Source organism: Kwoniella pini, chromosome 10, assembly GCF_000512605.2.
Source record: "Kwoniella pini CBS 10737 chromosome 10, complete sequence".
Taxonomy (NCBI): Eukaryota; Fungi; Basidiomycota; class Tremellomycetes; order Tremellales; family Cryptococcaceae; genus Kwoniella; species Kwoniella pini.
Genome location: NC_091725.1, coordinates 916,894 through 931,058, shown reverse-complemented (window position 1 = coordinate 931,058; position 14,165 = coordinate 916,894). Strand labels below are relative to the sequence as shown.

Sequence of the window (14,165 nt, the reverse complement as noted above, 5' to 3'; positions counted from 1 at the left end):
CTTGCACTTGGCATCATACAAAAAAAGTCCAAAATATAATGTACACAATTGACGATCGTTCGAATAAGTCATTTCACCAGACTTGCTAGTGACAGGTGACTTTATCCCTCAAGTCGAGTTTATTCATTTCCTTCTATCAAGAAATAGATGAAGTGAAGATCGTGTCGAATTCGCATCAAGCAATATAGCACTCTTCTTTAATCCCGTTTATCGAAATATTCACTCACGATGCCTTCAAATCCTTATACATCATTAAATCATACATTAGTTTCAATGCCAACAAAAGATCAAGAAGATAGAGCAGAAGCTTTATTAGAATTATCAATTTCATTAATTGATTCATGTTTAGAAGTTTTAAAATTAAATATAACAAAAGATGAACAATTAATAAGAGAAAGTAATTTAATGCCAGGTGGTACATTAGGTAAACATTTTAGACATGTTATTGAAAGTTTTAATTCTTTTTTATTACCTTTAAAAACATCAACTTTTTCTTCAACGACAACAACAACAACAAAAGAAGAAAAAGAAAATTTTGAAATTAATTATGATAATATAAATCAAAAATCACGTTATTTAATTTCAAGATCTATTAAAAATTGTATATTATCTTTAGAAGAAATTAAAAATGATTTAATAAATTGGGGTGAAATTTCAAGAAATTCTTCTAATAATAATTCAAATAATGTTATTAATGGTGAAGGAATAGCAGGAGAAATTGGAATTAAAAGAAGTAATTTAGGAAATATTATGGAAAAGAAAATTAATGTAATTGCTATTACACCTACAAAGCAAGTTATGGGTTCTACAATTGGTAGAGAAGTGAGTGATTGATTTTTGACTTTTTCACTTTATTTGCTTAAAATTCTGAATTATATCTTGCTTTTTATTAATATGAAAACCTTTCAAATCACAGTTATGGTATTGTTCTCTTCATGCAATTCATCATTTCTCAATGTTAAGGACTATAGCAGTACATGAACATGGAATAGAATTACCCGTAGAATTCGGTACGGCGCCATCAACTTTATTGTTAGTATCCACTAATCATCTCCTGCCTACTCAGCTAATTTTGCGATTTGACAGGTATAGAGGTTTAAATTGGAAACCACCTACAGAGAACAAAGAGAAGAGTATGGCTGTCAAGTCCAAGTTGTAACGTAGTATTGGCGGACGAAATTCTTGTTCCTTTCTTTTGTATCGCTCAATGTTGTACTCTCAGTTGTTTTCATATGATATCTTTGCATTGTCTACTTCATCCAAAGCTGTGTACATACAGGGCAGCTAGCAGTCAAGAACAGAAAACGGAAATGAAATAAATTGTATACAAATGACTGAAGATTTTGAATAATGTCCTCTCGACCTAAACGGGCCCGGTATACAAACTCACAGCTTATGTTCGTCCAGCTCACAGCGAAGACTAACAATTATCGACCTAACATCTCCCTCAACCCCCTTTCTTCTTCTCGTCTCTCATTTCTAGCCTTGATTTCTGATCTTTTCCTCTTAACCTCCATATCTTCCCTCAAATTCGACTTTGACTTAACAGCACTCAAACCAGATTGTCTAGCTCGGATGCGCGCGGCAGCCGAAGATTGAGGTTTACCAATAGCTGATTGGGATGTTTTAGGCTTCAATCTCGAAACGCCTTTAGATGATGTAGGTTTCGATAAGTTGAAATTTGATGTGAAGGATTGATTGTCTCTCGATTGGGCAGACCCGAAAGGCTGAACTGTTGACGCGATTCTTGGTGTGGCAAGAGGCGGCATGGGTAAAGGTCTATCTGCGTTTGGTTTAATGGTTGCTTGCATCCTTGCTAAGCTCGAAGCGGTCGGCATATACAATGTGGAGGATCTGTTGATCGATGTAGGTCTGGTCGAGTCATTCGATGCGATACGGGGCTTCTCAGCGAAAGATGATGGCGGAGGCGGAGCGGGTCGGGCATTTCGGATGATTTCCGCTTGTGAAGCTTTCTTTGACATAGCTAAACTCGACGACACGGACGTTGATTTGGGTAATCCTAAAGTATTGGTAGACCCCAAAGCGGCGTTATGCGTATTGACAGGAGGAGCAAAATCCGGAATCCTTGCTCGTCTTGGAGCATTTGAGCTAGTCTGACTGAGCATCGTCTGTGCGGATGTCGATCTCCCTCTATCCTTCTGACCTCTGGTTGTGGCTTGCGTAGCAGGGGATTTGATATCCTCCAAAACTTCAGGATGCGGCCTGATCACGTTGCTGAGATCCGTTGAACGTCGTCTGGTGGCAGTCGGCTTTCTGGCCAAAGAAGCTTCGAGGTCAAACGGGATCCTTCCGTGCGGTGGATCTCTTGGCGCGTACACGGAGGTCTTTCTTGGCATGGTAGGAGTAGGGATGGGAGGTGAAGTGATGGACAGTGGTGGAGGAACAGAAGTATTTTTGGGGTGGGTTGACGATTTTTTGTTGCGAAGGAAGCCGAATCGGGAAGAGATGCCTCGTCCTGATAACATGAGAAAGTCAGTACCCTTCTCCATTTATTGGTAACAAAGAACACCATGGGCGCTTACCTTTTCTTTTAATCAGACTAGATCGTCTCTTGTCTCGGCGTTCTTTCATGCTTTTCATCATCTCCTCGCCACTCTTTCCCTTTTCCTCCCCTAGAAGATTGGCAATACTCCTGCCTGCTTCTCTGATCGATCCAAGGTAGTTGGGACCGTTAGATACTCTCTTGCGTTTCGCTTGTCGGCCTTCCTCATTCGATGTGGTATGGGCGAGTGGAGCACCATTGGGAGCGGATGGTATCAGGTGTGTACTCGAAGCTGATTTAGACAAATCATGCTTCCTCTTGTTATGAACAGCCAAGGGATCCGTCGAGATCTTGTCAAAGGAAGATAAGGAAGCCAACTTTGATCCACTGCCGATGGGCATCAGAGAAGTCTTAGATATGGATCGCATCCTGCAAATGAACATCAGCCTACTGTATTACTGCGAAAGACTTGCTTGCCTCACTTGGCGAACTCTTTTTGGTGCGCTTGTGCGTATCTATCGTTCTCTCCGGTACTGTTGCTTAACCCCCAGCCACCTGTTCCAAGCTGTTTGTTCGTCTGAACCAGCTTTTCTATCTCAGCTCTCTGCCCCTTGAGCAGTTCTTCACCGAAAGTCAAACCACCTGGTAATTTCGCATTCATTTCTCTCAAAACTGCTTGAGCGGCTTCCGAGAATTGCTGATTGCTGACTCCATTTTCGATTGTAGAACCGAATACCATTCGAGTCGGAGCAGGAGATATCGGTGGGAAGGATCCGGGCACTGGTGGTGTAGAGGTGAACTCGGCGAATTGAGATGCCATGGCTGGCAATGGGGGATAGATTCTTGATACACTCGCAGAGCCTGAAGATGGAAGAGCAGGCATAGACTTTCGGCTCATACCATTCTGGAGAGATAGGGGTGTTGTTTGTCCCATGGATGACCTAAGGGGCCCTACCGATCTGCGCGCTTTCAGATCTTGTCTGCTAAAGAAAGGCAGTTCATCGTCCTCATGATCCGATTGAGGATCAAAGCGGGGTGATGTCGGTGTCGGTGAGCAAAGTCGAACTGTGCTCGGTCTCTCGAGCAGCGTGATTCGCGAGTGCCTTCTAGGTACGCCGACCGTTGATGCGGGTGAGGGTGGTATTGTATTGACAATCTCTTCAATGAGTTCTGGCTCTGGCTGGGGCTGCGCTATAAGCTCTGGCTGGAATTCAGCGGCTTGACTAAGATGCGATGATGCGGAAGTGCTTCGACCGAGTAAGATACGGGATCCACGCCTAGAGAGGGATGTAGCAAGAGCCTTCATAGAGCTGGTAGAAGTTGCCTTTTCGTTGTGATACCCTGCAAAAGTAATGAGTATTCAGACCTGGTCTGCTGAACCTAGCGCTAGACAGACAGAAGCTTACCTCCAAACTCCCCCATTGCCTCCCCATTATTAGCGCTTTTCCAACTGCTACAACTACTCGACTTGGTCATACCATTTTGCTTCTTGGGCGATATCAAGCTGGCACCGCTTTCGCTGAGCATCTCCCACGCGTCGGATGCTCGAGACTGTACGCTCATCATAGAGTCTTTGTGATTGAGAGTAGTAGGAGCGAGAGCATACTGGAAAGACCTGCTCGCAGAAGACGGCACCTAGAATGAACGATATTGAGGATCAGTATGCATCCCTCTCAATCAATTGAGATGGCGAACAAGATGCAGAGATCTTAAGAGAATATTTCAGAGATAAAAGAAGAAGAAGTAATAGTCCTCATTCTACCGTAGGACTGTTGAGCTTGTTGTATAATTCATCGTGACAAGAGTCGAAGGAGTTCTCAGTAAGAATAAGAACAAGAACAGTCTCACTCACGTGATTGGCTGTGGGTGTGGGTGGCTCTGAGGTGGCCGGTTCTGAGAATATATGTGGACCTGGTGTGGGTGCTGGAGAAGGGATATAGAAATCTAAATCGTTTGCGTGATTTACAGCATCTAAAGGTTCGTAGGGAATTCAGCATTACTCAAAATTCCTTTATAGGTCCAAAGTGAACGATTGCAGTAGGGATGATTGCACTGGAAACTTCGTGAATGGTTAAGGAGGTTTGCGACCTTACTCACAGTCTTCCAGTCTTTGAATCAATTCCACATTCTGAGCATTACCAGTGTCAGTCGTAATGCTCGATATGCTTCTACATACGCTCAGCTCACTTTTCCACTAGCCTTCAATCCATATCTCTTCGACAAGGATACGAGTTGATGCCTTTTAAGCGCATTTAATGCCGCAGAACTACGTTGTTTGCATCAGTAGAAGTTCAATCAACATGGGTAGACTGCGATCTGCTAAGTGTCTTGATTTACTCACTTGCGCAATATCTCATCTGCCATCTTGTTGAGTACAGCTTATAGCTGTAACAGATACGAGTGACCTAAATTATCTGGATCAGACTGATCTATGTTGAGGAATTATGAACTGAATACAAAGATAAGAAAGGGAAGATATCTTTGAACTTGTCAACAACTACAACGACTATTTCAGCCCTTCACACTTGCAAACCAAACACACAAAAGTAAAAGTAAAATCATTCGCGGGATTAGATGTAGATGTAGATATTTGGTTTCAACATTTACTTTCCCACGCTACTCTTGCAATATCATATTAAGATCGGAATCAAATCACCAAGACAAGGGGAAGATCATCCCAATATGCATAAGCATAAGTTGGTAAATCTGATATTATTATCTGACTTCACTCGATGTTTTTCAGAATTGAACTGATCAAGCAGATTAACAAGCATCAATGAAGTGCATAAGATGCCTCCTTTCAGCTTTAGGGATCTAACAATGCCGTGAGTGCAAAATCTGACTTGACTCGAACAACCTCATAACACCTTTTCAGCGAATGAACAAAGGCGCTGATTGAATGTATCAATAGTGTAGCGGCATTCACTATGGCAATAGTCTTGACAGCTCATGTATATAATTCAATTAATCACGCTAGATTAGATGCAGCAATTGCAAGAGATCAACAATTAACCGATATAGCAGAGAGGCGGAAAAAGAGATATGCAGATGCTTTAAGGACGATAGAAGAGAAATCCAATGTTAAAGATCAATGAAATTTACGATAGATGGTATAAAATATTGTTGTTGTATCAATATAGGAAACATGGTGAGCTGTTGATCTTCATGTATGGCTATCAAGAAAATCTAATATTTGAACAAAGAGAATAGATAATTCACCACAAGATATTGGTTACAACTTTTGCATATTGCATGTATCTTTCTAAACTTTCCGAATGACTACCGACCTGACATTCTTCGATTGTCCTCATACCCCCGGACAAATAACATGCTAATACATCAGAAGGACATACACAAATACAAATAACAAGTCTACTGAATTATGCTTGATGCTTGATGATTAATGATGAATGATGGATCTATTGACTACAAATGGGTTTACTGTTTACAACTTGAATTTATTGTTGAACCGTCTAGGTCATTGTGGGTATTATTGTGCTGGGTCATTATACTGATCATGATTATGATTATATTTGGTTGATTATAGGTGGTTATTTTATGTGTGTTGAAGCCTCCAGTCACATATAGTCATGAGGGAAGGGCTTGATAGATGATTTCGAGCCGAAGGAGAAAGGTGAGGATAATGGGATGAGTGCGAGGTTTTGATGACAATTCAAAATAGGTCAAATGTCTAATCACCATTCTGAGCGAGGAAGACCGAATCGAACAACTCCTTGAGCATCGAAATGACGTGTCAAATCGGTGATTGCTAATGAAACTCATACTTATCAGCTCTGTTCACCCGTCACGACTTCGTATACGAAAGCTTACCAGGCGCTATATAATCCGTATCCCGTACAATATCGAAAGGGTCCGTTGTAGCTGTATCAAGTGGCGGACCTCTACCGCACCAGAATGAAAGTTATCGTTAGCCCCAAACAAATGGCAGAGAAGCGAAAATGGTTTACTTACCCCGTTATACGCATTAGAAGTGCATGTAGACGGAATCTCCCCACATATCTCACACTAACGTCTGGAAAGACGAAATATATTCCAGGTGCATTAGACGTATCATCCATCTCAGCAGGTGCTGTTACTAAAGTTCCATAAAGCATAGATACCTGTTCGCCTTCTGGTGAAATGATCATTGCTGCATCCTCTTCTTCAGGTGTTTGTAGGCTCAGATGACATATCAGAAATGGTAATTCATCGTACCTATACATCAACCCAAAGTATCAGCTCACAGTGAGCAACCATGACAGAGAATATGAGATCAACTCACGGTATTATCAAATCACCTTCTGAATCCCAAACGTCAAGTTGTAGTATCAAAGGTGGAGCTAAGGGTAATCTAGATAAATATGCTCCTTGAAATGCAGCACCAAGAATAGGCGATTGTATAGGTGTTATTCGATAGGTCCTACGCAATTCATTGGTGTTAGACGAAGTTCAAATTTTACGGGTCAACGAGATTACTGACCTGCCTAATTCCCCATGATTTATACCACCTAAATTCATACTGTCTTCTTCGTCTAGATTTTGCATTTGTACTACCGAACTAGAATCAGATTATTGTATGATCGTATATTATATTGATAATTATATCTTGACTATATCGCTGGACCATTCGATTAGATGTTTTGTTTATTCTTGTCTGTTCACCAGGTTCATTTAATGGTGCAATCCTTTGTGTGAGTGTGATATCTTTGTGGAATACAAATATACGAACAAAGGTATTATAATGAATTGTCCTTTTTCGTTGACGGTGTTTGTGTGTTTATGTATTTATTTAGAAGTCTGATATATTACAGGCTGGGAGACCTGATAATTAAAGGCGGATCAAAGGCAGTAATTATAGCGGAAAGGAGGAAGATTGACCTTTATCAGAACAAAGGGCGTTGGTTATTATACTGGTACGGTTGATTTTGGTTTTCAAATAAGGCGCTATTAGAGAAATAAAGGAGATGAAGTACTAATTGATGGATGTAGATTGATTTTATCTTGATATAGCTATAAAGCTGTAAAAGAGCGTATTTTGGTAGGGATCAAGAGGAGGAGCAAGGGTTGAAGTAGGAAAGAAGGGAGAATGACATGTGAAGGGTCACCAATTTATGTATGTTCGCAAAGAACCGGCATCAGGAGTCCGTTTGCATTAATGATGTGTTTTCAGTCGATAAGCGGTGCGAAACAGGGTTGAAAGTTTCGATCAAACGTTACATGATGAGATCCAATTGAAAGGAAGGGGTTTGACCAGTTTGGTTTTTGAGATTCAATCCACATTGAGTATGATATTCCGCAGATGCCGGCCATGAAAGATACCCATGGTGCATACGATAGGATTTTATGTTGGAGTTTTAGTTCGGAGGCGAAACAAGTAGTTTCGGTTGATCACGAAGAGGACAAGGGGAAAGGTCGGTTTGAAGGGAAAGTCATCAAGTTCAGGTCCCAGTGTGAAGAGGTCGGTGCGTTGTGTTTTAGGTGTTTTTTTTGTCGTGATGAGTCGGAGACCAGCAGATACAGGTCAAGACAAGAAGTCGAGCAGGTTTACCATTATAGGTACATTTTCATTATCAGTCCGTGCCATCCAAATCGAATCCAGACCGAAACATAGAATAGGTCAAGGAGAGAAAGCCGTGCAACCCGACAATGTGATGTGTTTGTAGTGTTCGGATTTTCCAGAAGTAGAGCAAAAGCACCGTGTGGCCACCCAGAGCCATCGAACGATCGGAGAGCAAAGCCCATCAGTCCACGTTGATTGAAAGGTAGCGAATTCGGACGTAAGAGAGGTAATGGGTATAGAAATCGGTTAAAGTGTAGATATATAAAAGTTTGCACATGGTCAGCCTGAGCTTTCTTTTCAGAAGACGTCGCTTGACAGCCTACTACAAACGTATGCGCTCACGAAGGCGGCGCCTGGTGGACCTGGACTGGACTTACGCGCTGTTCTCGAAGGAGTTTTTCTTCTTTTTTCGCGGGTCGACCGGTTACTTGCACCACGGTGGAAATTTTCGCCTCAACTCAATTGAGGTTTCGTCTAACCAGTTCGTTTTAGCTTGAGAATGGTACACTTAGTTCGTTTATACAATGCGTGTATTACCGAGCTATGTTCCCCTTTCACCAAGGATCCTGGCGCTTCAACTACGGTAGTCGTTAACGAAAGGAATCCCGACTGGTTTTTGATGGTTGATAAGGTTTCAACTTTAAATAAACTAAAAGCAGCCTTAGATAGCTTTACAAGTCGTTAAGATAAAAATAACCGTCCTTCAGGTATTATCGGAATAATTTTGTTTTCAACTTCACGATTTCGTCGAAAAAAAAAGAGAAAAAAAAGAAGATTATCGATATGGTGACTTTCTAGGAAAAGATGAGTAACCGCCCTAAATGTTGCCTCCTATTTTGCGGGAACCTATGGTAACGGAAATGTTCCTAGCCTTATTTGATGGTCTTTGAATTGGGATAGATCTCTTCGGAGAATCTTGGCAATGTATGTATATAAGTCGTATAGATAGATATGAAGGGGATATATATTGAAAAGTCCGAAAGTTAAGGAGTTGAAAGGAGAAAAGAAGTTTGTTAAAAAGTATAAATTAATCTAATTATCGAATTTAACGCTAAAATACACACTAGCGTAGTTCCTGATTTGATTAGAAAGGAATGTAAAATGACCGATCTTTCTCACACTTCCGGATCACCTAACAAAAAATATTTAATGAATGTACTTCCGAAGGGCTCTTGATCCCTTGAACTGCGGGCTATGGAAAAGCTATGCGATTGATCTTGGTATTGTATTGGAATTGGTTTGATAAGTGATATTGCCAAAGAAAAAGAAGAGTATCAAGAACGAGAAGAAATGGAAATCCGATATGATATATACATATATATACGTTTGAAAAGTTTTTCTGTTTGGGAATTAGATATTATGTCCACTTCAGATGAAATCATTAAATCCGTGATCCATAAACAAGGGAGAAACAAGGAAGAAAAGTACAAGAGGAATGATGATGAGACATGTTCATCATGTGTTTACGGGAACTGCATATTTTTAGGTGGCAAAAAAAAGGGGGGTCAGTAAGTAATTGTCCGAATATTCTTTGATGTTCTCTCAATAACCTTTGGGCGGCAAGCCTTGGTGAACATGAAAAGAGGAACTGTTTGTCTATCGGATTATTTTAAGCTATAGAGGAAAATCCGATGTTAAGGGACGCCATCATGCTGTTCATCCGAGACATTTTTGTATGTTTATTCCTCGGGGATTATGATATCACTGGATAAGGAGGGGAAGCAGCTTCGATGAGCGCGGGATGTACTTATTGGACCAAGGCAAGAAGCTGAAGGTGCGTTCTCATCTTGTAGCATACATTTCGAGACTTTTCAATATAATCCCCGATCATGACGCACTGATACATAATTATTATTTAAGTAAATTACGGGTCATTCGGTTGTTTCAAAACACGTAGACGATCATGCATCGAGTCCAATTCATGAGTTTTAGAAAGAGCATTTGCACTGCTGGTAGACGAGAAGAAAATGAATTGAAAAGGGGTTCAAAAAGAAACATATAATGTTTGAGACATCATTTGTCTCAAAGAACAGGTTCATTTAAAAATAATGTTCGATGATCACCGGTGAAATTTAATCGGATATTTTAACAATTATGGTAATAACACAAGGCACTTCGGTTCCAGTTTTTCATTGATCGTAATAAATTTCCTTTTTTCCTTAAACTTATATTCTTTTACTCCCCCTTCTGATGCTTTTCGTTCTCATAGCTCCCATTATTTGATCGGAAAATTTCACAATATAGGAATGATTCATTAAGGCTGTTTCCCCTTTCTTTGTTTTACATGGTAATGATTTACCCTGATCAATTAACGATATCGTGGCGTTACTCCTCAGTCGTACCTTCGGTTGTTCAACCGGCACGCATGTACGCATGAGCTGACTAAAGGACGGAATTCCTGAAATGGTCATGACAAAACGCTCCTCTTAGTCATATTTATGCATTTAATATAGGCTACCTGAAAAGTTCTAATCGATCAAATGATTGGATGCACAGCTTGCGCATCCTCAGATCGAATAGAAAGTTATGACCATTATCTGAAAATGTAATTTGTGAAACAGGCAGACGACAATCGCGGTAAATCGTTGCGGTTATGCAGAACAAGTAGATCTCTACGCAGCGGGAATATAACGTTATAAGATCGTCTTTTTGTAACATACCGCAGGTACAGTATTACGACTCTGATGCCCATAAGATTCCCAGATTCGTATAGAGATTTAAATAGGAGTATGTAATCGTTTCACAGTGGTGCTTTCGTTTCAAGATGTTTCAATACGTCATACTTAGCCTAAAAGGTGTAAAAAAAAGTTGTGAATCCCCTTAGGAGAGATGGTCGTCGCCACAAGTGTATCTGCTTTGATGGTGACGATCTTTTCGTTCCATGAGTAGGGTATTGACGGTAAAAACCGCCTTAAAGCCATGAGGCGTTCTCCTCAAACGCCACTGATTCTCGACTTCACCATGGCGTATTTTGGTGATCATCTTCATTGGCCGACAGTGTAAGGATCACCCACGAAGAAATATCATCAACCACATGGTCCCATAAATAAAATATGCGTAATGACTTTCGGATAATATATTGATCGACAAACGTATGGAAAAAATGACGATGAAGATCATTCTGAATGCGGGATCGGAATTATTATGTTAAGACTGACGAAGTCAGGGAGAAAATACCAAAAATGCTCCACGTTTTCGTTTGGAGAAGTAGTGGGAGTCAGTCTCGGCCGTCCCAAAGCGTGGTTAGAATGACCCGTCATATTAGGCAGATGAATTTGCCATGAAGCTCGACCGGATCGGTCGGACATCATGATCTCAACCACTCTTGTCGTACTACTGGACGATACTGCCTAAACAACTAGAGACTAACCAATGATCACTTTGAACCATCCGCGCGAACAGTGAGTCCAACCCTGTCACCGAGCATCAATCCCAGCAAAACATGTACTGTGGGTGCCGTGATGTGAAATCCGGTTTCCGCCTGTGATTATGCAGGGTAACAATGCATTTGTGCTATCTATCCTCTTTTTGGTTGTGTGCGATTGCGCTTCAATCACCTTTTCAAGCCCATCTTTCTCCTCCTTGCGGCTCCAGCTTTTCCAACAGTCAATTTCTTTTTTTTCTCACCCTTTGAATCTTCATCACCCGACTCAAGTTCGGTTGTAGCTGGAGAATCTTTCGGAGTTGAAGTAACACTTCTAGATTTTTTGCCTTGTAATCTTCTAGCAGCTCGATTTGTAGGTGTAGGAGTATCCAAAGCTGATTCGGCTTCATCTTGTTCCTCCTCTTCATCAAGTATCAAATCCGATTGAGCTGGTTGTTTTGATTGCAAGAATTCTGGAATAGACTCTTGTATGGAAGGTGGTAGTCGATCGAATCCCTTGAAGTATAGCGACAAGAATAAGGAGACAAACCATGTTTGTGTGATGGAAGGGGGATGAGCTAAGCCTGAGATAGGTTCCAATGTGCCGTCTGAGTGAGGCTAAACAACGCAACATCTATGTTAGCCTTACTGTCAATGACAGACATTTTGAACGAGATAGATGACTCACAATGAATACATCGTTACCAACGACAACCAATTCCAATGTTCCACCTTGATCACTACCCTCAACCATAGGTACTCTAACTTTTCTTCTACGTCCCTGAACAGGTACAGTGACCTTTTCGCCATTCTGTGAGGAGGTTACACCAAGTATGCCAGCTGAACTTCTAGCTGCATTTTGGAAGTAATCAATTCTTCTATTATGCTTCCTATAATTCAAGTTGAGTACTAAATAATGGAAAGCTGATGTCAGAACGACGAGGAAAACGAGAGTATGAGATAATGTTGGTCGATATCTTGAGTAGTAATATCCAGTACCCCGCCATTTAGGTACTCCATTTTTGTAAAAGAACTGAAAACGGGCAAATGAAAGAATCAGCTTCTTCACTCCACTTTGAACAATGATTATGCTACCGAGAAAGATCCTTGGTAGAGGCCAACGTGTAGTGTAAACAACATTCAGAGGCGATCTTGTGGGTAGGATATAGCAATGAGAACTTTTGGATATGCTCACGTTATATCTCTCTCTTCCCTCAGATGATCTGAGGATCTGCGCAATTACACCTAGTCTAGCAAACCTCTCTTGGATATTCTTCACACCGGGATTTTTATCCGGACTATAGATAGCAAACTCATCAGCTCCTTGTAATCATGAGTAAATAGCCATCGTTACATACTGTAATTCCAAGGATTTCTTCCTATATGCCTTATTGATCTCAGAGGTAGAAGCGGAAGGCTCTACTCCGACATGTTTGTAGAAGTCGATACCCTTGCCTAGTGATCACAAAAGAAACATCAACAATTATGATAAGTGTATATCCGATAAGAGAGTTCATTATTTCATTTGCTCACCTTCAGCAGCTTCGAGTGCACTAACAAGATCGAATATCTCATAATCCTCTTTCGACCAACTATATCAACCCTTTTCTTGTCAATTTACTACATATCGTCTAGGTAAGACAAAAAGCACTTACGCAAGTGCAGTGACTGCGAAGCCTAGCAGCACTACTAGGAAAGCAACCAAACGCATTGTACCGAGTATGGTATATCGTAGTCGGTTGGTATTGATCAAGATCAACGGAGGTCAAGATGAGCACAAATTGAAGAATTGACCAAAAAAAAAGTATCAAGACGCGTTGAATCAATTCAATCATTCATTTTTCAAAATTAAGCCTGAACGTGGCATAAATGCATAAATACAGCTTGAATTAGCTGCTCAACGACTGTACACCACAAGAAGATACACTTACATGAATGTATGCATCAACATTTGGGCGCACGGATCGTTTCAGAAGCAAATTACCATCAATGCAAAATGCTTTTTGTTCATTGTAGGCTTCTCCCTCATATAGTATTCATTTTCCCACCCAAATTAATCTCTTCTTCACATCCCATCAATCTTCTTTGATTGAACCAAAAATCTTATATCGACTAAGCAGATATGTCCAAACCTATCATCAGCAAGAGCTTCAAGGAAATGAAAGATACAGCTGAAGCTGTGACGAATTCAAGTTTGAGATCAACCGTACTCGCCACTCAAGATCTTACCAATAAAGTCACTTCGATCAACTGGAAAGAAACAGCTCATCAAGCCAAAGGTTACATTCATCAAGGTGGTCAAGCTGCAATGGAATATGCAAAAGAACATCCTTATCAAACAGCCGGAATAGTCGGTACCACTGTAGTAGTCGCTTGTCCTACTTTAGTAGTTGGACCAGTCTTAAGTGCAGTCGGAATGACATCAAATGGCGTCTCAGCAGGTGAGTCTGCTTTCTGATCGTCTGACTCGAGTACACGCCTATTGACTCGTCGCTTGAAACTAGGTTCAATCGCAGCCGGTATCCAATCAACAATCGGTAACGTTCAGACTGGTAGCTTATATGCTACTTTACAAAGTGCAGCTGCAGGAGGTGGGGGTTTGGGTATTGTCAATGTGATGACTCAAGCTGGAGCAGCTGCATCCAACGCTGCTATGTGTGGTGTAGGATATTGGAAGGATAGGGGACGAGGTGCTAAGCTTTAAGTATTTATATGACTGTATGGCATATCTATCGCCA

The 14,165-nt window shown here is 41.0% G+C and overlaps 6 protein-coding genes across 6 annotated transcripts; 3 read left to right on the top strand and 3 right to left on the bottom strand.

The window, feature by feature from the left end:
* Positions 1 to 228: 228 nt before the first annotated feature.
* I206_107149 (uncharacterized protein) lies at positions 229 to 1,159 on the top strand (the record flags this gene model as incomplete). The annotated part of the gene is made up of 3 exons (XM_019157029.1): positions 229 to 822; positions 917 to 1,032; positions 1,087 to 1,159. 3 exons carry the CDS (start codon positions 229 to 231, stop codon positions 1,157 to 1,159), a joined length of 783 nt encoding a protein of 260 aa, XP_019009747.1.
* A 268-nt stretch (positions 1,160 to 1,427) lies between these two features.
* I206_107148 (uncharacterized protein) lies at positions 1,428 to 4,867 on the bottom strand (the record flags this gene model as incomplete). The annotated part of the gene is made up of 8 exons (XM_070203456.1): positions 1,428 to 2,476; positions 2,544 to 2,932; positions 2,986 to 3,844; positions 3,910 to 4,138; positions 4,356 to 4,474; positions 4,601 to 4,631; positions 4,691 to 4,769; positions 4,845 to 4,867. The coding sequence occupies 8 exons, from the start codon at positions 4,865 to 4,867 to the stop codon at positions 1,428 to 1,430; spliced, it is 2,778 nt and encodes a 925-aa protein (XP_070059557.1).
* A 426-nt stretch (positions 4,868 to 5,293) lies between these two features.
* Positions 5,294 to 5,598, top strand: I206_107147 (uncharacterized protein; the record flags this gene model as incomplete). Its single annotated transcript, XM_019157031.1, has 2 exons — positions 5,294 to 5,328; positions 5,415 to 5,598. 2 exons carry the CDS (start codon positions 5,294 to 5,296, stop codon positions 5,596 to 5,598), a joined length of 219 nt encoding a protein of 72 aa, XP_019009749.1.
* Positions 5,599 to 6,198: 600 nt separating this feature from the next.
* On the bottom strand, positions 6,199 to 7,048 carry I206_107146 (uncharacterized protein; the record flags this gene model as incomplete). The annotated part of the gene is made up of 5 exons (XM_019157032.2): positions 6,199 to 6,272; positions 6,335 to 6,405; positions 6,476 to 6,718; positions 6,786 to 6,923; positions 6,984 to 7,048. The coding sequence occupies 5 exons, from the start codon at positions 7,046 to 7,048 to the stop codon at positions 6,199 to 6,201; spliced, it is 591 nt and encodes a 196-aa protein (XP_019009750.2).
* Positions 7,049 to 11,616: 4,568 nt separating this feature from the next.
* I206_107145 (uncharacterized protein) lies at positions 11,617 to 13,138 on the bottom strand (the record flags this gene model as incomplete). Its single annotated transcript, XM_019157033.1, has 6 exons — positions 11,617 to 12,045; positions 12,116 to 12,460; positions 12,623 to 12,725; positions 12,786 to 12,882; positions 12,961 to 13,019; positions 13,083 to 13,138. The coding sequence occupies 6 exons, from the start codon at positions 13,136 to 13,138 to the stop codon at positions 11,617 to 11,619; spliced, it is 1,089 nt and encodes a 362-aa protein (XP_019009751.1).
* Positions 13,139 to 13,549: 411 nt separating this feature from the next.
* On the top strand, positions 13,550 to 14,131 carry I206_107144 (uncharacterized protein; the record flags this gene model as incomplete). Its single annotated transcript, XM_019157034.1, has 2 exons — positions 13,550 to 13,868; positions 13,932 to 14,131. 2 exons carry the CDS (start codon positions 13,550 to 13,552, stop codon positions 14,129 to 14,131), a joined length of 519 nt encoding a protein of 172 aa, XP_019009752.1.
* Positions 14,132 to 14,165: the final 34 nt, after the last annotated feature.